The sequence below is a fragment of the Xiphophorus couchianus genome, chromosome 2 (assembly GCF_001444195.1).
Source record: "Xiphophorus couchianus chromosome 2, X_couchianus-1.0, whole genome shotgun sequence".
Lineage (NCBI taxonomy): Eukaryota > Metazoa > Chordata > Actinopteri > Cyprinodontiformes > Poeciliidae > Xiphophorus > Xiphophorus couchianus.
Window position 1 is genome coordinate 17459113 of NC_040229.1, and position 22897 is coordinate 17482009.

The 22897-nt window shown below is 39.2% G+C and overlaps 2 protein-coding genes across 2 annotated transcripts; both read left to right on the plus strand.

The window, feature by feature from the left end:
• The first annotated feature begins 1914 nt into the window (after window positions 1–1914).
• LOC114161890 (mucin-17-like) lies at window positions 1915–15502 on the plus strand. The gene is made up of 3 exons (XM_028045525.1): window positions 1915–2027; window positions 5566–11291; window positions 12987–15502. The coding sequence occupies exons 2-3, from the start codon at window positions 5606–5608 to the stop codon at window positions 13688–13690; spliced, it is 6390 nt and encodes a 2129-aa protein (XP_027901326.1). The 5' UTR covers window positions 1915–2027; window positions 5566–5605; the 3' UTR covers window positions 13691–15502.
• A 1764-nt stretch (window positions 15503–17266) lies between these two features.
• fam185a (family with sequence similarity 185 member A) lies at window positions 17267–22758 on the plus strand. Its single transcript, XM_028034208.1, has 8 exons — window positions 17267–17834; window positions 17918–18027; window positions 19253–19345; window positions 19516–19654; window positions 21902–21943; window positions 22020–22115; window positions 22187–22321; window positions 22415–22758. The coding sequence occupies exons 1-8, from the start codon at window positions 17393–17395 to the stop codon at window positions 22525–22527; spliced, it is 1170 nt and encodes a 389-aa protein (XP_027890009.1). The 5' UTR covers window positions 17267–17392; the 3' UTR covers window positions 22528–22758.
• Window positions 22759–22897: the final 139 nt, after the last annotated feature.

The window sequence follows — 22897 nt, forward strand, 5'->3', positions numbered from 1 at the left end:
AATCTAAGACTAAGACTAAGAAAAAAAACCCTTAGCATGATGCTACCACTACCATGCTGGTGCAATGCTCCCAGTATGAAAGCCTCTCCTCCAAACTCTCAAGTAGCTCAGTCTCTGTCTCATCAACCTTCAGAAGGAGAGACTGTTGTAAAGTCCGTGATTCAATTCAATTGGCTGGACCTCATTAGATACAAACTTTTATAATGTTCAAATTATTTTTTTCTATTGCATGTAATATTCTGATTCATTTAATTGAGCCAAACTTGGTTGTAAACTAGACCGAAAAAAATAAAATCCTCTTACACACCTCTGCTGTTTATCAGCTGGAAAAGTATTTTTTTTCCAACGCTAGCGCTTCTTTTTCTTTTAGCCTTTCAGCAAAGCCTACTTTAGGCCCAAATAGATCTGAGCGGTTTCAGATTCAGATACTTTTATTGTGCCACAGCCAAAAAACTAATTTTTATAGTGGTATTAATCACAAACTGAGGCAATATGACGGTAAAAGCAGATACATTACTTACTACCTTACCAATAATTCTGACTGTGTTTTTCAGTTTTTCTGAGTTAGGGTTTTTCTGAACAGTGGTTTAAAAAATAAACATAAGAAGTGAGCTGCAGCACTGTTTCCTTACAAGCACCTCCAGCAGCGTAGCCAAATATTTTTTTATTTTCACTAAGATAAATATGCAAAGTTGATGATAAACAAACCTAGTCTTAACAAGTCGACGTTTAAAGACCTGTGGGAAATTATATTGGAAAGCAGATTGAAACTTTGAGATTACACAAAGAATAATGGGCAGTCAGTTTAAAAATGCAAAATAATGTTTAATCTAATCTTGTGCTCACTTAGGAATTTTGAACTAGGGCTTTAAAGCCCTCTGAATCCTAGCTGCAACACAATAAATCTTTAATCTTATCAAACATTTCAAACATTATCTTTATCTGTGTCATTTAAATGCTTTAAGCTCTTACAGGCTTCAGATGCCAATGATATTCCATATTGTGCCTTTTTCTCCCACACTCACTTGTTTTCCATTCCAACTTGCTGTTTCACAAGGTTTTCTTGTTAAATAAATGGTTTTCAGCATGATTGCTTAAGTCACAGCTGAGAAACCTCCAAGTCTGTGAACGAGACAAAACAAAGCAAAGTTCAAGTTTCGGTTTTAAAATAAAATAGTTTAGGTGATTTAATTAGCGTTACAACTGAGCAAACCAGACATATCCAAACCTTGCGTTGTATGTGATTAGTCAAATGTTACTTCCTTTGGTGGGATTGACATCCACACCCAGGGCAGGAGAAACTAAAGCCTCATTATCTAAACTCCCTGCTAAGCAGATGCCTCATTTAGCTCATGTGACTGTGTTTTCTCTCTTTGTGCTTCTCAGACTGTAAGCAATGGAAAAACAGACTCAACCAAGAGTCCAGGACTCAGATGAGCGTGAAGTGCCTTACAAAAGGCAATGATACCACAAACTTCTATGTGTTTTATTTGGATTATGTGTGAATGAGCATCTTCAGCTGCTCAAAAATTATGGAAGGAAAATAATTCATAGTTTGTACAATTAAAAATCTGAATAGTCTGAAGGGCATTTGTATCCAGCTCTCTTTACTCTAATATCCCCACATAAAACTGTTTACAACCAGTTGCCTTCTGAGGTCACTAGAATACTATTCAAACTGTGTAAATCTAAAAGGTGACATAGTATGCTTTCTTGAGCAGGTTAGGTTAAGTCTCTGCTCTATACAAACCATTAAATTATTATTTCTTGCTCAAAATCATTCTTATATTATGAGATTTTAGTCTCCTCAGTTCAGTTTATTTTGAGTTCATGTTAGAATGAGCTTGTCACTTTAAATTCAAATAATTGATGTTGGCCACGCCCCCAACTTTTACACTCGCACACGAAAACGGCTGCAAACAAATGTGCAATTTTAAAAATGTATATTAAAAAAAAAAAAAAAAAAAAAAATCAGAAGCAGAGCCTCCGAAACAACCAACAAGAAAGCAGCAAGTGGTTTCTGGATGGTAAGTCAATAGCAAAACACTTGTCTTTCCCAGCAGCGCATTCAGTGGTAAAACCAGCTAACCGAACTTAATGGAGGTTCGCTTGGGTTGCTAGGTAACGTGCTGGGCTACTCTCGGGTTGCTAGGTGATGGGCAGTGCCTGCTGATTCGTGATGTTACGTTCCAGAGATTATTGAAACGGATTATTTTCCAGACACAAAATAATTGTTAACTTATTGCCAAAACCCAGGGGCAGTGGAGCTAAAGCGCTTGGGCTGATTTTAGAAGCACTAGAAACCCAAATTTAAATACAAAAACATCGCAATAGTTTTGAATAATACTTCCACTTTAATCTTGGTAGAAATCTAGCTGTTCTGAGAAGGCCTGAGTGGTATGTCGGGGTTCATTGGTGAACAAACGACACAATGCAGACTGGTGAAAGCAAAATTAGGTTATAAACAATATCCAAAGTTCTGAACATTGCAGCACTGTTCAGTCTATCACCCAAATATGAGTGAGGATCTGTAGACATTTGGAGCTCAGGTATGTGAATCTGTTCACAGTTTATTCTGCCTGAGGGCTGGCAGGAATAAAGTCATTGTTGAACATGCAAGATGCACTTTGTGGTGGAAAAATAGCATCATGTTTTAACGCCACCATGCTGTCACATGATGGCGACAGCATCATGCTTTTCTTCAGCTGACAAAATGTGTTTGGAGAGAAAAACATGTTAGAAACTGCAAAAAAACAAAAAAGCCCCAAAAAAAACAGGAGATGGAGGTGAGGTTACCGTAAAAGATAGACAATTCGCGTGTTAGAAAAAACTAGAATTTCTGGATTTATTGCTATTGTTGGAGAGTATTTGCCACATTTAGTTTATTATTCTGTGTTGCACGTTATTGTTGCTATGATAGGTTCATTCCTTTGTGTTTAGTTTCTTACTTTATGACTTTATGCTTTCTGGCGTTCTTACTTTGCCCTCATCACAGTTCCATGTTCCGTGTTCCTTGTTCCAAGACCTACAAATTTTACTTGTTTATTTTAAATTAATCTCTGCTGTTCTCCACCACCCTCTTGTCTACATTGGGTCATCTAACTACCACACACCAGGATAATAATGAATAACACTGAAGTATATTCGCGTGCTAAACTGGTCCAGTCAAAGCCCAAATCTAAGTTTAATCGAGTATGACTAATAGGAAAATTGGCTTTCACACATGGTTTTTATCCAACTTGACTGAGCTGTAAAAGAATGGACTGAGATGTCGGTCTCTAGATGAGCAAACCTGGTGGAGACATTTGAAATAGAAATGCAGCTATAATTATAGCATGGCATGCTTTTGGGGTTTTGAAAACTTTCCCACTCACAATTATGTTCTACTTTGTGTTGTTTTACCTCATGAAATCTTAATAAAATACATTGAAATATGTGGTTGTAAAGTGACAAAATCTCAAAATGATTGAGCAGCACAATAGAGGCTGCACACAGTGAGCTCAGCTTCTCCACCCAGAACTTCCCTCACCAACTCCGACACTTGTTGAGGATTTGTTGAGTCCGAATAAAATCCTTCATAACACGAGACATTTCTCTTCTCCGGCACCGTATGTGTATCTTCTGGTTCTCTTGGATAAATCATTCCTGGCTTACATTACCCTGGAGTTCAAACATATCACACAGTTTGCAGTGAAATGAAATACAGTGTCACAAATCAGAGTAACATCTTCTTGGCTATGGCTCTGTGTATTTGCTTCAAATGCATATTTTGACTTGTGACATCTGTCAGTCACATGTTTGTGGACGCTCTGACAGGAAGTGTTGGAAGTCTCTGCCAGAACAACTGTGACACACATGTATTTATCGCATTAATTCTTACAGCATGGAGGGAGAATGTGTGACAACTGGCCCTCATTAGGTGACGTGACTAGAAAGAAGATAAATGGGACAGTAATAATACAATTACAAGCATGTTCCCTAAAACTTCTTTAATTGCTGTGGTAACTCTTCAGTATTTCATCCGGCTATAAGGCAATAAATATTTAATTATATCAAATATCTAGGAAAAATATTTGCTCTTTTACAGATTTCGTCTGTTTTCTTTGTCCACTTTTAATGTTTCAGATCAATATTAGCTAAGGATGAAACTACAGAAATTTGAAAGCAATTTTCAAATAAGCATTTTATTTAAAAGGGAAGACAATCATACCTTTTAAATAAAGGGAATATTTAATTTTCACATCTGGCCTCATGTGAAAATGAAATCAGTGCCTTATTTGTCATATATTAACTGTTAATAACCACATTTTTGGGGATTTCTGAGATGAGCCATTTTACCATACAGACTCAGGCTTGATTACTGACAGGCTTAAAGAAACAAGAAACCACTAAACAGAACGTGACTGAAAACATAAGTTTGAGAACAGACGGTAAACAAATTGGTTCACATCTATCAATCTGGGAAGAGTTACAAAGCCATTTCCAAGAGTTTTTTTTAAAGTTGATTTTACACATTACCCCCTTTTAAATAAATAGAGGGAAATAATTACATATTTTTATAAGGGGTCGCCAGTCTCTGGCACTTTTGTTTTTTGGGTTAGATTGACCCAAAGAAAGCTAACCAAAGGTTTGGGAATCCCTGCCTTCACAGATGCCACCTGCCACCTGCCACCAGAAACAGCAATAACTTCACAGAACGGTGAATACTAGAAAATTAAGCACACTGTGGTAGTTGACGCTTGAAAACTCTCTGCTTTAACTCATTTAAAACAAAAATTCTCCCACAGTGATGTAAAAGACTCCAGTTACTGCAAACTCCTGATGGTGTTTTTTGCCGGTACCACCAGGTTTAGGGGGTAATTACTTTTTCAAAAATGTCAACAAACAGTTAGCTTTTTCTGATATTAAAATATATTTGATTTGAAGCTGTGGAATAGTTTGCCAGAATATCTTAAACTACCTAATGACATAACACAGTTTAAAAGGGAACTAAAGCTATAAACAGACATGAATATTTGAAATCTCCTTGGAACCTTCATGATGGCGATTTTCTTACTTTTTAATCTTCCTGTTTTTTTGTTCCTTTTTTTTCTTCTCTTGTTTTGATTTAATTGTTGATTCTGTGTGTTCTGTTAGTATTTGTTATACTAAAGAGTTGAAAAGGTTTAAGAGTATGTACAGAGGAGCTGAAAAGCCTCAGCTTACACCTTTTCAATCTTATTAATTATTTCTATTTGACTTTGGTTTGAATATTAATGACTGCAGTTGGAGTGTTTATTGACTGTAATAATTAGCATTGTTGATATTTGTGTGTGTCTGTGCATTTTAGATCGAATGAACTACACATGTGTCTCTGTCTAAACATTTAAGTGTTCACTTTTTCCTAGTCCATTTCAAACAGAAAAGTAGTGGTAAACAATTATTTTGTTTTTGGTTATGTATGCACATGTTTTCTCTGTCCTTGCCTTTGTTTCTTGTTTTTAAAAGTCTGTTTGAAATAAATAAATCAACTCAAGAGTGGTAATTAAAAGAAAAAACAACTGAAACTTTTAAAATTTGTCATAGCTCTGCATCATCTACTATCTCCCAAACCCAATCCGCTGAGATGATTCTCCTTCTGCGGCTCGGCTTCATCTGCCTCCCTCCCTCCTCTTCTCCCTCCCACCTCATCTCCTCCTCTCCACTGTTGCTGCGCTTCACTAACAGTTGGGTGTTTTTTACACCCTCTCCCTCCTCCATCTTCACTCTTTCTTCACAAGACACAATGAGATTAACAGCGCTCTGCGTGTGTGGGACCCTACTGGCCTTTTCAAGTCTCTCTCGGACCAGAGCGGAGGAAGCAGTCCTCCTGGGTGACCAGGGATTTGGACCCTGTACTGCGACTCTGAGACCGGTAGGAGCGTGTAGACCAGGGGACCACGACAACACGTGCCCCTTCCACATCGATCTTCCTCCTCTGGTTGTTCATTTGCCACAACATCTTTTGGAGTTGGAGAACATCATGCAGGACCTGCAGAAACTGAAGGAGAGCGTCGATGAGCTGAGGGAAATGTGTGCAGATTGTGCAGGTGGTCAAGCTGCGAGAAACTGTGAGAGGAAGAATGAAGGAGAGCTGAATGGAGGTAAGATCACGAATGAGGATGAAGGGGACTGGCTGAATAAGAGTCTTGAAGAGAATGAGAGAAATTTCAGACAGGAGTGTGGAAAAGATGGTGTTAAGGTGGAAACAATGGACGGAAGTAACGAGGAAAAAAAGCTGAAAGACTGGAACAAATGGGAAACAGGGGGAGTTGTAAAGGAAAACGGGAGAGGAGAACCTGTGACTGAGGGCTCAAGAGGAGAGGACACATTAAAAACGCCAGCCTCTGTTGGAAACATAAAATCTGTTAATGTGACAAGAGGAAAGATTGCTGAGATAAATCCCAAGGGGAGCTCAAGGAAAATTCAAGATCTGTTGGACAAAAACAAGGAAAAAACAAAAGAAGAAACTAACCATCCCATATGGCGAGATAAGACAAAAGTGGAAAAAAACACTGAAGCTGAAGCCATTGATAGAATAAAGATGTCTAAGAACCACACAATGAATATAAATAAGGAACAGCGGCAGATTGAAATGGAAAAGGGAGTAAAAGTGGACCCAAATAAAAAGAAACCAAAGCAGATGGAGAGGTTTGGGCTCGCAGAAAAAGGGAGGGAGATTAAAACGGAGAGTGTGCAGAGAGATGACGATAGAGAAACATCATCCAGCAAGACAACTAAAAAGACAGACTTTTTATCGATCAGTCCGACTCCCCTTACAACAGAATTAACTTCAAGGCCGGACTTGAGCGACAGTAAAAGCTTTACATCATCTCTTCCATCACCTTCTCTACTCCGCTCCACTTTAAGCTCCATCACAGATGTCACTCGTGACCCAAAAGCTGGTTATGGACTAACGGGAAGCGCAGAGCCCGGAGCAGCTGGTGTTACTGAGCCTCAACGCCAAGGTAAGGGGCGGCTATCTACAACAACAGAAACAATATCCACAGTGGGTGGTCCAGGACAGCAGATAGCCATCGCTGATGCAGAGTTATCCATAACAACTCCAACCACCTCATCTCCTCTTCACACTGTATTCATAACATCATCATTCAGAGTTACAGATCGTAGTCATGGGGCACCAAAGAAGAACATCAGTTCAAAACCCAAGACCGATCTGAAACCTCCACCAGTTCAAGCACCGAAGCCTGGTGAAAAATATAAATCTGGAATTAAGCCTGAAGCGGACAAAAGACTAAGGAATGCCAAGAATGACCATAAACCAAATCAAGGTCCTTCATCAGAAGGGAAACCTAAACTCAACCAAAGGAATAAGCCTCACAAATCCACAGGTGTAAAATTCAAACCTGGCAAAGACTCAAAACAAATCCAAAATAAAAAAACCGGCCAAAAAAACAGCACTGATATTTCAACAACTGAGGAAAATCTCAAAAGCAATTTGATGCTTAAACAGGAAGGAAGAGCAAATGAGACACAATCAAAGCAAAACGCTTCACCTGCTGTCCAGAGACCTGCAGCTCAAAGACCTCCAGCTGTAAATGCGACACATGCAGGTAAATATAAATTAACCAATAGAAAGTCTGGCAAAGTTTCAAATACTGACCAAAATTTAAAGCCGGGAAAAAAATTTGTTCATGTTTTTATTACTGACCTACCTGACCAAAAGTCAGACAAAAGGCTGGGTGTAGAAAAAATTAATGAAACAATTATATTACAAAATCCCAATCATTCATCAAATCCAACTGATGAAGCCAATCCCCCGAAGAGCAAATACATCCAGAAAATCCCAACATTTAAACCTGAACCTACCTCAGAATCAACACCAAAACCAAACCAGATACCTTCAAATGAATTTGTGGGCACATTTGAAGAAAATATGGAACAGGAGATTACAAACAGTCCAGATTTAACCTCTGGACAACAGAACATTGCTGAACGACCTCATACATCTCCCGATAACACCAATGACTCCACTCAGAATCACTTTAAGCATTCCCAAGAGTTTGAAACTGAAACAGCTACACCTTTAACTGAGACAGTGGACGTCTCTGAAGAAAATTTCTTGCAGGAGCCCAAATATAATCCAGATTTAACACCTGGACAGACATATGTACCAAATCAAGCTACTGTAACCCCTGATCAGAAGAAAAATTCCAGCCAGGATCGCCTTAAAATTAAAAGCAAGCCAGAATCTACTCAAGAATCTTCTTCTGAATCTAAGAAAATAGAAACATCTACAATAACTCCAAAACAAACGCTGTTAACTGAGCCATTGAACAAATCAAGTAAAAATCCCTCACATGACCCCAAATCAAATCCAGATGTAAGACCTGGACGGACATCTGCTCCGGATCAACCTGCTGTGACCCATCACCTGATGAACAAATCCAGTCTGGGAATTCCTGAAACTAAACACAAACCCAAGCCTAAACCTAGCAAGCCTAAATCACAGAGAAGTGAAACCACTGCTTCACCAAAACCAAACCAAAGGTTTTTAACCCACGTTGGAGATAAATCTGAAGAAAATCCCTCAAGGAAGTCTAAAAACCCTTCAGACTTAACACCTAGACTGGAAGTTATATCTGATGGAGCTAATACAACACTTGATTACATGGATAAATCCAGCCAGGAAAGCCACAAAACTAAACACAAGCCTGATAATAACAGAGAGTATAAATTTGAGAAAGCAAACAATTCTGATGAAAATTCCTTGCAGGAGTTTGTATCAAATCCACATTTAACACCTGGACAGACATCTGTATTAGATCAAGCAACAAAACACTCTGATCAGATGACTAAATCCAGTGAGGATCATGTTAAAGAGACGCACAAATCAGAAAACATCCAAAGGTTTAAGTCTAACAAAAGTGAAACAGGAAATACAAAACCTTCAACTAAGTCAGTGGGCATGTCTGAAGAAAAGTCCTGGCAGGAACCAACGCCTAATCCAGGTTTAAGACCACATCGAGGTACCACAAGCCCAGATCAGATTAAAAAATCCAGTGAGGATCATCTTAAACCAGAAAATATTCACAAGATTAAGTTTAACAAAAGTGGAACAGCAACCTCAAAACCAATCCAGGAACTTTTTCCAGAGTCAGTGGACCAGTCTGAGGACATTCAGGAACCTACATCCTACCCAGATTTAACAGCTGGACAAACATCAGCACCAAATCAAGCAACTACAATCCCTGATCACATTAACAAATATAAGAGAAAACACCTTAAACCTCAAACTTCTCAAGACTCTCAAAGTCCAGTAGTGACGCAAAAACCATCGATTGATTCAAGGGACATGTTTCAAGAAAAAACCCTTCAGAAACCTACATCTGATCCAGTTCAAGCACCTGTAGAAACATCTACAATAGATCTAGTTACTGCAACAACTTATTGGGTGGTTGACACCAGTCAAGATAATCTCAAAACTAAAGAAAACCCAGAAAAAATCCATGATTTTACATCAAATCAAAACAAAGCAGCAACCCCAAAACCCAAGCAAAAACCGTTACCCGAGACGTTGGAGGAAAATTCCTTGCAGCAAGCCAAATTGTATCCAGATTTAGCACATGGACAAACATCTACACCTGGTCTCGCAACGACGGCACCTGATCATATGGATACATTTAACAATGAATATATTGAAACTCAAACTTCTAAAGAGTTTCAATTTTACAAAAGTGAGACAGCATCTCAAAAACCATCAACTAAAACATGGAACAAGTCTAAAGAAATATCTTTCCAGGAGGCCAGGCCTACACTGGATTTAGCTCCTGCAGTCCCTAATCAAAGAAAGGAATCCACCAACAGTGACTCTCAAACTAAACATTCTCATGTGTCTAAATTCAATAAAAATGAAAAAAGACTAAAACCTTTAACAGAGTCATGGGAAAAGTCTGAAGAAGCATCTTTGCAGGAACCAACATCTAAACCAGGTTTAGCATCGGAAGAAACATCTACATCAGCTCTAGCTACTGCAACAACTGATCAGATTACAAAGACCATCCAGGACCGCCACGGAGCTAAACAAAACCCAGGAAACAACAAAGGGTTTAAGTCAGACAAAAGTGATACAGCAACACCAAAATCCAACCCAAAACTTTCATCAGAGTCAAAGAGTAAAGAACAGGAGCATAAAAACAAGTCAGACTCAACATCTGATTCAGCTAAAATCTCACCAGACCAAAGCTCCAAACCTGGCAGTAATATACCTAAATTTAGCAGAACACCTAAACCTAGTCAAGAGAACAGACAAACCCAGAAAAATCCAAAGGTCAATCCAAGCTTAAAAACAAGAATAAATGCAAACCTTAAAATCAACCAAACCAAACAAACAAATCCAAGGTTGAAACCCCCGAGACCTGGCTTAACGACTAATCTAAAACCAATATCTGTACCCGAGAAAATCATAAAACCAGCGCACAACAAAACATCCAGGCCGAGGCATCCATTTCGACACAAACCATCAACAGGACCTACATTCAGGCCAGGAGCTAAACCTGTCCAGAGATCAAAACAAGCAGTGGAACCAAAGCCAAGTCCCCAAACCAATACAAACCCACCTCAGATCAGCTGGGTTCCTTCAGGAAATATCCAAAACTCTCATACTGATATGCCACCTACATCTGGCCTCGAAAAACAAATTGCTAAAGTGAGTCATACCCAGGGTGAAACAGAGCTCAACACAAGTGTGAGGAAGACCATAACTCTAAGTCCAAAGACCTCAAACAGCTTGAAAAATGGATACTTCCCTGCCACTCACACCCAACCCGAAGACTTCACATCGAGCACAAACACTAGGATTACGTCTGATCCGAGGCCACAAACAGCCGGGTTGCTGTCATCTGCCCCAATGACAACAAGACCAAACGACACCAACCGTAGGATTCTCCAAAATGTTATCATTAGCACTGGTCCAGGGGCAACACAGCTGAGCGTAGCTCCCAAATCTAAGGCTAAGACACATCATGAGGAAGAAAGTCCCCATGCAAGCCCAGTTTCTCCCCCCAGTTTGAAAACTACCTCCACACTCAGCCCCAAGTTCAGGTCAAAGACCTCCTCCAGCTCTGGCCCTGAGCCCCCACCTGCAGAAATGTCCACTCCTAGTCCACGAGAGCTGCGTGTGAAAATCAACCAGGTGCCTGCGTTTGTCAACAACAGCCTGATTCCTAACAGGAGACCAGACAAGCTTCCAAAGGAGCCCCAGACCGACGAGGGGCCTGAGAGGACACACGGGAAACTGCCAACATCTGCAGGCAAGAGATTACTTTTCTGATTTCTGCATGGTTTACTATACTTGTCACATTTACAAGAAACCTTCTGAAAATTTAGCCTCTCTTGTTCAACTGTGTTTATTGCAGTAAATTGAAAAGGGCACTTTTATCTAAGACACATTCATTCAACTGGAAAACGAAAGGAAATCTCAAGCTACTTAACAGTAAAAACAAAGAATGAGTAAACTGTATGCATCACAGCAATTAGGTCAGTATGTGTGTATCTAAAAAGGAAACTTAAATAAAAGAATTCCAAGTATGACAACCACACAATAAACTCTAAAGAGCCTCACACAATTAATCAGAAAGTAGACTTCATGTTGTGGTCTGAGATCATATTAGTGCCATACATCATCAGGAGGAATCTGCATGTGTGCACAATCTGTAGATTGGCACGACTGTGAGGTTAGCACCACAACAATGCAAGGGCCAACAGCTTTAAAACACCCTTCAGTCGAAGCAGTGATTCAGCTATCAGTGATAGTAATTACTGATAATTTACTCGCCGAGTTAAAATAGCCGGATTTTATTTAAACAAGCCGTAAACTCCTCACTATAAACTTCTCACTTAAATTACAGGTGAAGTTAAACAAACATGTAATTGTTTTCACTGCGTCAGTCTGCTTGCTTTAAGTAAATAGGAAAATAAACACAGAAAAATAAGAAATGAAAACAAGAAATACATCAGTTAAAAAATAAAGAATGATAGAAAAGTCACTCAAAAAAATTATGATAATATTTATGAAGATTATATGTTGAGTTAAATATATAGCAGGCAAGGAAGTTATAAGTTCAATTTCTTTATGTTTTTGTTAAAACCTGTGAATATAAATATTTAAATTTATGAGCACCAACCAAACTTGTCAAACTCAGTATAGAAATAAATAGATTGCTCAATAAAGTAAATTATTAATAATCAGTTTAAACAATTGTTGCTCTGTAAAATCTGTCTTACAATAGTTGAATTGTTTTCACCCCATATTAATGTAAAATATAATTTTGTATAACTCAATAATCCTAAAGTAAATAGATGAGTTAAAGAATAAATAATGAAAAAACAATTAGCCAGTTAATGACTACATGATTTAAAAATTAAGCAGTAAATTAAATTCATGCAATTTACAATTTCTCTGGCTTTTAGTAGAAATTGTAAATTGCTATTTAAAATCTATACAACACCTCAAATCACTGAAGTGTTATATAAAGTATATATAACATCTTGTGTATGACTTTAGAGTGACTTTACACCATATAATGACTGAAAAGTCATCAGAACTTTGTGAGGGGTAGCTACTCTACATTTGGCTCTGGAGGACCAAACCTGTCAAAATTAAGAAGAAATAAATAAATGTCTACACACTTCTCTATAATGAGCAAGTTTGTCTTGGTCTGTCACATAAAATCCTAATAAATACATCACATATGCTACCAAATGTGAAAGGGTACACAGGAATCTTGTGAATACTTTAGTGAAGCACTGTATTTTTTTGAGTCACATATTTTCATCTTTATGTTTGGCTTGTTTGGTCCTCCACATAACATTGTTGCCATTTGACCTCGTCAAGGAAATGTTTCAGGAAAGTCCCAGAGCTCCAAGAGAATGTTGCCACCTGCAGGGACCAGTTTCTGTACTGCAACCAATTAGTTCAATTCTCTTTTTTCATTCCTCTTCCACAGTAATAAGAGACTGCTCAGACCATCTCCTCAGAGGAAAAACCAGGAGCGGACTTTACCTGGTGACCCCTGACCTCCGCAGCAGCAGCTTTCAGGTGTTCTGTGACATGGAGCTGGATGGCGGCGGATGGACCCTCCTGCAGCGCCGCCAGGACGGCAGCGTGAGCTTCAACCGCTCCTGGGTGGAGTACCAGGCCGGCTTCGGAGTGCTGGACGGAGGAGAGTTCTGGCTGGGCAACAACAAGATGCACCTGCTGACCCGGGACAGGGACATGGAACTGCGGGTGGAACTGGAGGACTTTGATGGAGTGACTGAGCATGCGCAGTATGAGCACTTCAGGGTTGCCAGCGAGCGGCTCCGCTACAGACTGACGGTGGGCGGGTACTCAGGTACCGCAGGCGATGCTCTGCGCTTCAGCAAAACCTACGACCACCACAACAGGGCGTTCACCACCCCTGACAGGGACAACGACCGGTACCCGTCCGGGAACTGCGGGGCCTACTACAGCTCCGGCTGGTGGTTTGATGCCTGCATGGCCGCAAACCTCAACGGCAAATATTACTTTGGGAAGTATAAAGGAGTTCGGGACGGGATTTTCTGGGGAACATGGCACAACATATCTACAGAGTACTACCCCACCAATGAGAGACAGTCTTTTAAATCAGTCAGGATGATGACCAGACCAAAGAGCTTTGGCTCGCGTTAATAAAGCGAACATTAAATGCTTTTGTCCAGGTTTCTACGAATCTTTTGAACTTTCCACTCATTTTAACAGCGACTCAGTGCTGCCATCTTGTGGCTATAAATTCAGCAAAGTGGTTTAATTTACTAGACTACAGAAACGGATGATAAGCTATTTTACCAAAAGATATTAAGAAACACCCACACAAATCATTGAATTCAGGTGTTCCAGCCATTGCTATGACTACAAATGGGTATGGGCAGGTTTAATAAGTTTTGTAAAAAGAAAAAATTATGTTATACTGGTAATATTTCAATAGAAAACAGAAATGCATTATTTATGACAAATACTGTCAAAAGCTAATTATAATGTTATTAAAATATAAATAATAGCCTATCTGTTTAATTTAGAAGAGGGTGTTTCAAGTACATATGCTTACTGTGGTAAACATAATAAATTTTTATTGATGTTTCAAGACGGCATTAGTGTAATGTATTTCTGTCCTTAGGAGTTTAAGCCAATATGTTGAGTGTTTTTTGCAAAGAGAACTTTACAAGCAGCTGAATTTGTCTTTCTTGTAACAAGGGGGAAAGGGGTGTTACTTTCTTTCAGCCAGCTAGCCAGCAATGCACAGCCTGAGAAAACTCCAGCCCTTCTACCAATTTCTCTGGCATTTTATTAAAAGAACTTTAATCTGCAGTAACTATCATTTAATACCTGGGTGTGCCATCAGAAACCATCAGGTGTAAAATTAAGCACTGAGGCATACAGACGGCTCAGGAATTTGGTAAATTCAGCTGTGGTGCAGTGACAGGATGCCACGTGTAAAATAAACTCATTCATAAAATATTCCCACTACTAAACGTTGCACTGATGATTGCAGTTGGTATCAAAACATACTGAAAGCAGCTGAGAACAACAGCAGTTGCCTAGGAAACGGTATGCCTGAAATCACAGAGCGGGGAAAATGCTGGCTGAAGTCTCCATCTGTCTGCAGAGTCAAATTTCATACTCTCTTTATTTTAGCTTTTTAGAGCAGTGCATAAAAAGCTATCACATCACTAAGTACTATACAAAGACTTGAAAGCACAGGTGCGAAACGTATTGCAGCCAGACTCTAGATCTGGAAAAAGAATCCTGCTACTCTCTCTGGCTCACCAGTGGAAAAGTCTGAGTTTGGTGGTTGTAATGGGGACACTCTTGCCTGACTGGTTTGGAGTTGTTTTTTATCTGCTGGGTTTAGAGCTCCAAAATACAAAGACATTATGAATAATTTCATGCTCCTGGTTATTTAGGAAGAACCTGGAGCTCCTATCTCTTCCAGTGGGACTCTACACCAGAGCACCAAGCAAAGTTCATAAATACATGGATGAGCAACTTTGGAGAGGACATCCATTAAATTCATCCACCAATAATTCATTGGTGGATGAATTATTGTGAGCTAGATTAGATTGTCCACCTGACCTCATAAATGGTTTCCTGGGAAAATGGTCAAATATTCCCACATGCCCTCCTAATCCTTCCCGGAGGAGCTGAAGTTGTTACAGATGAGTATGAACACACGAAAGACTATTAGGAATGAGATTTTATTAAAGTTCATTTGTGTAAAAGTAAGTATCTCAGTATTTTTGGTAATATATTACATTACAAAGGTCACATCTTATTGATTGTCTTGTGTCGTTCATAACTCCTTTTGAACGGTTTTTCTTTTAAACAGTGGAGACAAGCTATTTTTCATTAGCTATTTAAGTGTAAATCTGACGGGTGTTCATTTTTTTATTGGTCTGGGATGTCTTGTAATACAGTTTGTTTAATTAGAATAAGCAAAATAAGTTTTATCTAACTTTGTATTGTTTAACCTTAAAACAACCGGGGTGTAAAACAACGATTCGGACCTTGTGGATTAAGACTCAATTTCCCTAAATCCTTTGCGCTAATACTGACGTCATCCACATTGTGCTTCATTGTTTTTCCATTGGTTAAAACCAGAAAGGGGTCGGTTCAAGGTTTACACAAGAATATGACATCCTGTCTGTGAAGTTTGCCAAAGCAACTTGGACCGAACAGTAAAGTGAATAAATGTCCCTTCAAATTAAAAGCATAAAGGAACACGCAATATTTAACTGGGGAGGATAAGGAAAAGTGCCCTGCGACAGACTGGCGACCTGTCCAGGGTGTACCCCGCCTCTCGCCCGGAACGTAGCTGGAGATAGGCACCAGCAACCCTCCCGACCCCATTAGGGACAAGGGTGAACAGAAAATGGATGGATGGATGGATGGATAAGGAAAAGTGTTTTATGTTTACTTTTCTTGATGATTTAAAATATCTAAAGATTTATAGAAGGTTAAAGTGCATTTGTACATATGACATTAAAACCACTGGGATACAGACGATCAATTTGTATTACTAACCGAATAAAGAAAAATCTACACAGCACCAAGTTAAAGGAAATAAATAATCTAACAACCAATAAAATGTTTTATTGTAACACTAAGCTACCTCAAAGATGTTTGAGTGTACATAATCTTGAAGAACAGATGTAACCTGGTTATTTTTCATCTTCAGATGATTATAGATGAGGGTTTATTTTCTAAAAATAGAATTAGAACTTTATTTTTTGCTTCTTGGTATATAAATGCCCACATTGTCTAGGTGTTTAAAAGGTTTTAAATTAAATCACTTTGCTCTTCCTGTAAGTTGAACCAAAAATAATATTCTACCTATTGAAATGTTGTAGAGTATTATCACTTGTCCTAGAGGACATGTGTCAAACTCAAGGCCCTGGGGCCACATCTGGCTCACCGTAGCTTTTTAAGTGGCCCACTAGACTCCAAGTTACATCAACAAGTCCAGTTTTCACCACCAGTTTTCCAGTTTTTCATAAATCAATAAAATTCATGGAAAATCCACACAAAATCAACATTTTGCAGCAAATTTTCTCAAAATTGGCCAAAAACATTGGGTTTAAGTGACTGCTGCCTCAGCCGTACTTAATGGCAAGTTGTAGTCCGTGATTGATACGGTTATGATTAATAAAAAGTCACATTTAACATCATACATTAGAGTAAATATAGTAAAAATTCCTTACAAATATTTCCAGGTTAGTACCACAAAATCTATTATTTTGATTGCAAAAAACCCCCACAAAAACAATCACAAAACACCTGGATGGACTGAAAAGGAGTTCAATATTTTTGCACTTACTTAATGCTGAAACAAACAGCTATTTATTGATATTTTAACAGTGTAATGGGTCCTATGAATAGATTCTGGCTCAACCGGCCCTTTAAAAACATTCAAATTTTTAATTTGGCCCAAAATGACAATGAGTTTGACGCTCCTGTCCTAGAGGATCATTAAATAGCCACAGGAACCGAGCTTCATGTTGCGTTCATGGGGAAACGGCTAATAACACTTACTGATATTTTAAATAATGTCACTGCATATGGCTACATATGAGCAAACGTCACTTACCTTGGTCCAGCCCTGGCTACAGTACTTTAAATTATTTCCGTATTAGCTTTAGGAATATTTAAAAATCGTAAATTTTGAATTGGCAGACTTTTAATCTGAAATCCAAGCGGTGAATAGTTGTCTCAGTAGCAGCTTAGGACACGCGTCCCCCGGTGAACATGGAAGTGTGTGAGACGGACTGAATGACTGCACATGAAACTCAGCAGGTTGTGTTACTGCTGGACGTTTAGAGCAGCTGCTGGTCAGAGGAGATGTTGTGGACATCAGCAGCTCAGAGAGGACCTGTGGGGCTCCTCCTGCGGTGCTGGTCCCTCACATCCTGTCACACGGCTGTCACTACGCCCCGGTGGCCCCTGCTTACCTCACGGCACTTTTCAAACTCTGAACCCGCAAAAGCACCGACACATGACGGGGTGGGGGCGTCGCCCCTGCGGCAATGGGCCCTGGACGTCAGCCCCTTCACCACAGTGAGGGCCCGGTTGGGCTGCAACATCTGCGTCCGCCCGCTGGACGTGCACGCCTACCCCGAGGCGAACCGAGCCCTGATCTCGATCCACGGTCCAGACAGTGACCAGGGGGACTGCATGGAGGACCTGCACGTCCACTATGATGGACAGAGCCAGGAGCTGCTCATCTCTGGTGAGAAGGTGAACAGCAACGTCACGATTGAGATGGACGCACCAATCAAAGCTAGTGAGTTTTTACAATAACGACATACAGTAGCTGCGCATACAAGCATGGAATCCGTGCATAATAAACCTGCGTGCTTTTGACAGATCTCTTCATCACTACTGAGGGAGGAGGCAACGTGCAAGTGAAGAAGATGGAGAGTGATATCTGCAAAGTGCAAACAGAAAAGGGCAGCTGTTTACTTCACTCTGTTAAAGTTGGTATTTCCTCATAGATAGATAGATAGATAGATAGATAGATAGATAGGAAGGCAGAAAAACTTGACAGAGCTAACTTGGTTATAGTAGCTAAAAATTGTACTCAAGTACAGTTGAGTACAAGTACAGAGTATTTAGTAGCAATATAAAGTATTTGTAGCATTTTGTCTGAAAATGCTACAACAGGCCTAAAAATAGCATCAATATAGTTTGTTAAAAACAAGAAGCCTCAGTTTAGCATAATGTCTGAGTCTGGGGCATTTTTGGGTTAAAACATTCTTGCTGTCCGTTCAATGACATAACTGGAGGTGGGTAGAGTGGCCAAAATCTGACTAAAGTAAAAGTAACGTTAGTTTAAAATAATATTAATCAAGTATAAGTAAAGAGTATGGCATGAGAAAATTATTAATAGGAGTACTTATTTTCAGAAAGTAAATGTAATTAGTTACTACTCGCCAGAGTAAGCCAAAAGAAGGCAACTGCCAAAGAAGCGGAGTGTAACAGAGCGCTGTATTAAAGTATATTAATGGAAAGTTGAGTGGAACACAAGCAACAGGATTAGATGTGGTGTTGAGAGGATTATGAAGATGGTGAATCTACTTCAAGAGCCACCACACACATTAAAGACCGGGCCACAGCTGTCTGTCAGGTCCAGTGGGAAGTTTACATATTCAGAGATAATTTTGGGGAGCCATGTTCTTTGCTGGTGGTGGTCCCATCTTTCATAAAATTGTAGAGCATTTCATGCTTTAGTTTGGATGTTTCTGTGGTGGGAGACGATGTTTTTGATGAGATTGTGTCACAGATGCTTAATTTTATCTCTAGCAAAAGCTCATTACTTATATGGGTAATGTTCAAACATTAAGAACACAATGTTCTTAATGATTTGTTTTTTTTTAAAAAAAAAACACATTTTCATATTTACTCAAATATGAAAAAACTATTTAATATCTTTATCTAAATTGTGTCTTATAGTTTCCACTTTCTTATTGTTGGCTTCAATGTACAAAAAATGGTGATTAAAGAAGGGAAGTAAGTTAAAGACACTTGCAAAATAATCTAGTTAGGGATTAAACAAAAGCTCTGTACTGATTTTTATGCCTTAAAATAGTCAAAATAATCATGTGAAGAATTGATATGCATCAGTTTTATAGTCATTGATTGTGTTAAACCTTCAAATATCTGAAACTGGCTTAACTTCTCATCCTCTTGTTTTTATCTCAGGGACATCAAGTCGAGGTGAGGTCCCACGGCGGACATGTTACAGGTTTGGGCACCATCCATGGTAACGTGAATATCAGCACAAAGGGAGACAGCGTAAGTAGGACAGGGTTTCTGCAGCACTTCGGTCTTATTCTTAACAGCCATTAGGGGGTAGCAGCATCCTATTGCAGCCGTCAGCAGCAGTGAGTTAAATGTTGTGTGTTTTGATCTGAAGTGGTGTGTGTTTACATCTGTGTGCGGTCACCTGAGGTCTCATTTTGCAGGTGGTTGATGTCAAGAAGCTTCAAGGCACCAGGATGAACATTTCCACGGAGCATGGAGCTCTGAAGGTCAAAGCCGTCTATGCCGAGTCCAGCTGTGTGCTCTCCTGCTCGGGGAGAGTAGAACTGGGTCATGTGCACGGTGAGAAAACGTCTCTCACTTCTACTAATTCATGTATGCATCTAAGCTGAATGGCTCGATTGCTATTTTCTTTCTTCTTTGCACTGTTCCAAAAACATTTGATTTGTACAGGAATAATAGTTTTCCTCCTAATTAATTCTCCTACCAGAGCGTTGGGTCTTTGCTCCTCAGATTAACGCTCCCCTTGACCTGCCTGTTAGCTTAGCTGGACGGCCATGTCTTGGTTGCCATATTCAGTTGGCACAGTTATGTGTGACGCCTAAATTTTATTTAGGGGTATCAGAGTAAGGGTGTCTAAACCATACTCTCCTTCTTTTTCTGTGGAGTTTAACTGCATTAAATGTGTATTACCACCACCTAAATATAGATGCTAAGACTTCCTAAATCCACTTAAATAGGGTCATAAACCCACCAGAGGGACATAAAATATTAGTCCACATTTTCTGGATCCAGTGTCACTTTTCCCTATAATAAATAAAGTGCTATTCATATTTGTATGACCTATTGTAATACGCTAATATGAATTCCTCTCCCCTGTTTCCTCCAGAATACCCGACTCTGTACATATGCATTCCCCTTCTCCTGTTCTCACTGCTGTTTTCATACTTGGTTACACACATCTAAACTGCTCTGCATGTTTTAGATGTTTCTCTGCTGCAGCACATCTGATTTCAATTGATGGCAGATGACCTGGTTTTTACCGTGGTGTGTAAACATGCCGGGCAGTGTGACTCGAGGACTAGCAGGGTTGGGAAACGGTCACAAAAAATTCAAATCTAGCATGCTGAGGTTCGTAATTTTCTGAGGTGGGTGGAGCAGCCAAAAATTTTACTCAAGGAAAAGTAGCACTACTTCAACATATTTTTAATCAAGTAATAGTAAAAAGTAGCAATTTAAGAGATTACTCAAGTAAGAGCAAAAAAGTATTTGGTATAAAAGATACTCAAGTACCGAGTAACTGATCAAATTATCGATCATTTAGTATTTAAAAATTACATCATCAAACGGACCAAAATATGGAAAAAATGTGGAAATTTGGGTACTTTAAATATAAAAAGGAAAATAGTTCACATAAATAACATAATTATAAAATCAGGCAAAAGAAACATTTTTAATAGTCTTTTTTTTTTCCATTAGAAAAAATCTTCAGTCTGGTGAATCTTCAGTTAAAACAAATTTGTTCTTCACTTAGTGAAGTTACTCATAGTGGGTCAAGCATCCAGACATTTTACTCAAATAATAGCAATACTTCATAATAAAACTACTCAAGTAACAGTACAAAGTGTAGCATAGTTGAAATAAAAATGTACTCGGGTAAACATAACTAGTTACTACCCAACTTTGGTCATTTGTTTTCCTTATAATCTTGTAAGCATTATCCAAATAACATGCGCAAAATCTTTTAACATAAATATATTCTACACTACTTAAAACAGTAAGTTTGACCCACGACTTCACTAACTTAAATCATACAAACATTGAAAACTTGTAAGCCAAAGATGCCAGATTTGACCGCACAGATATTGATCTAGGCCAGAATTTCTCTATTCCAGTCCTCAGTGGTCACTGCCCTGCATATTTTCTCTTCCAGAACACCTGATTCAAATGATTGCCTGACCTCCTCTTCATGCCACAAAGTGCTACAAAATCCTGTTAATCCCCCACTTATTCAAGGCAGGTGTGTGGCAGAAGGGAAACACCTAAAACGTGCAAGGCAATGCTCCTTCTGGACTGGAACTGAGAAACGCTGATCTATGACAACCTTCACTAGACTTGTTGATTTTAAGGGTTAAAATAATGCTCGAAGAAACTTCTTCACAAAAACAACTGCTGCCTTTAGGAGTTTCCAGTACATTCTTGTCCACAGCTGCTTCATGTTAAATCTCTTGGTAAAGCTGAGCCATAAGGAATCTCTGGCTCAGATCCAGTCACAGTTGATTTAAGCACAATGTGGTCCCAATTTACCACAAACCTTTCAACTATTTTGGTTTAAGATGGCTATAAAGTCAAGTTAGCAGTAAAAAGTGACATCATTGATCACAAACAATCCTGTGAAATATTTAAAAAAAAAATTTGATTGGATAAGAATTTCATTGTATTCCTGAGTGTGAATTTCAGCTGTGTAATGTAATGATGTGTTACAACTCAAGATGTGCTCAAAGTATTCAGATATTTGTTTTCTATTCAGCGTGGTGTAGTGAAGGCAGTGATAAGGTTATCTAATCCTGGTTTTCTAATTTGTTATAGGTAACACCACAGTGGAGAACGAGTCTGGGGATACAGTTGTTGGTAAGCAGGCTGGCTGGCTGCACACTGACCCATGCATGGTTTCTATCAAAATCTGAGGCTTGCTTTGCTCCTGCAGATGGTTCAAATAGTTTCCTGAAGGTTTCCTCTATCAGCGGAAGCATTGATGTCTACGTGGGAGATGGTGGTACCGCTGACCTCCACACTCAGGACGGTAAGTACGCATTGGACAGAGCCCAGTTTTTCCTGTACTCCTGATTTTGTTTTAATCTTTGTGTCATGTAGGAGAGGTGAGTGTGCGTGTCCCGTCTTCATTTAAAGCTGGTGTAAATCTCTGCGGCGTGGCGGTGAACGTCAGCCCAGAGGTTCTTCTACATGACCAACAAAGACACACCGCAGACGGCCGGACCACACTGACTGGTGAGCTCCTACCATTCATTGTGTCTTCATCTGATAATGACATGAAAACCTCCAACCACTAAATGAAACATGACATTAATGCGTTTGCCTCAGGCTATATGAATGAAGAACCTCCTGTTGACCGGTGGGTCAAAGCTCGGGCAGACAGAGGATCCGTCCAGCTGAGGACACAAAGCTGGTTTGAGTCCCTGAAGCTCGGGAGCTAAGTGACCGAACGCATCGTGATGTTCTCAGGGCCGTAAACGTCAAGACCGGATATTAATACAACAGCTGAATGTTATTCTCCTCTGTCTTCACAATGTACTGTAAATTCTTCAGAAATATACCTTTTAATTTAAAGTGTCTTTTGAATGTTCATGTCAAATCACACAATCATTGTATTGTGACTGTGTGTATTTAGCGTTTTACTTGATTTAAAAGGTATTTTAATAAAATAATAGGTTCTTTAATAAATCACTCAATGAAACAATTACTGGCAGCTTTAAAAATCCCTTTAAAATAAATGCAACAGGCATTTGTGAGTAAAGAACAAGGCGTGGAGCACATGTCATTGTTGCTGCACAGTTCTTACTTTAT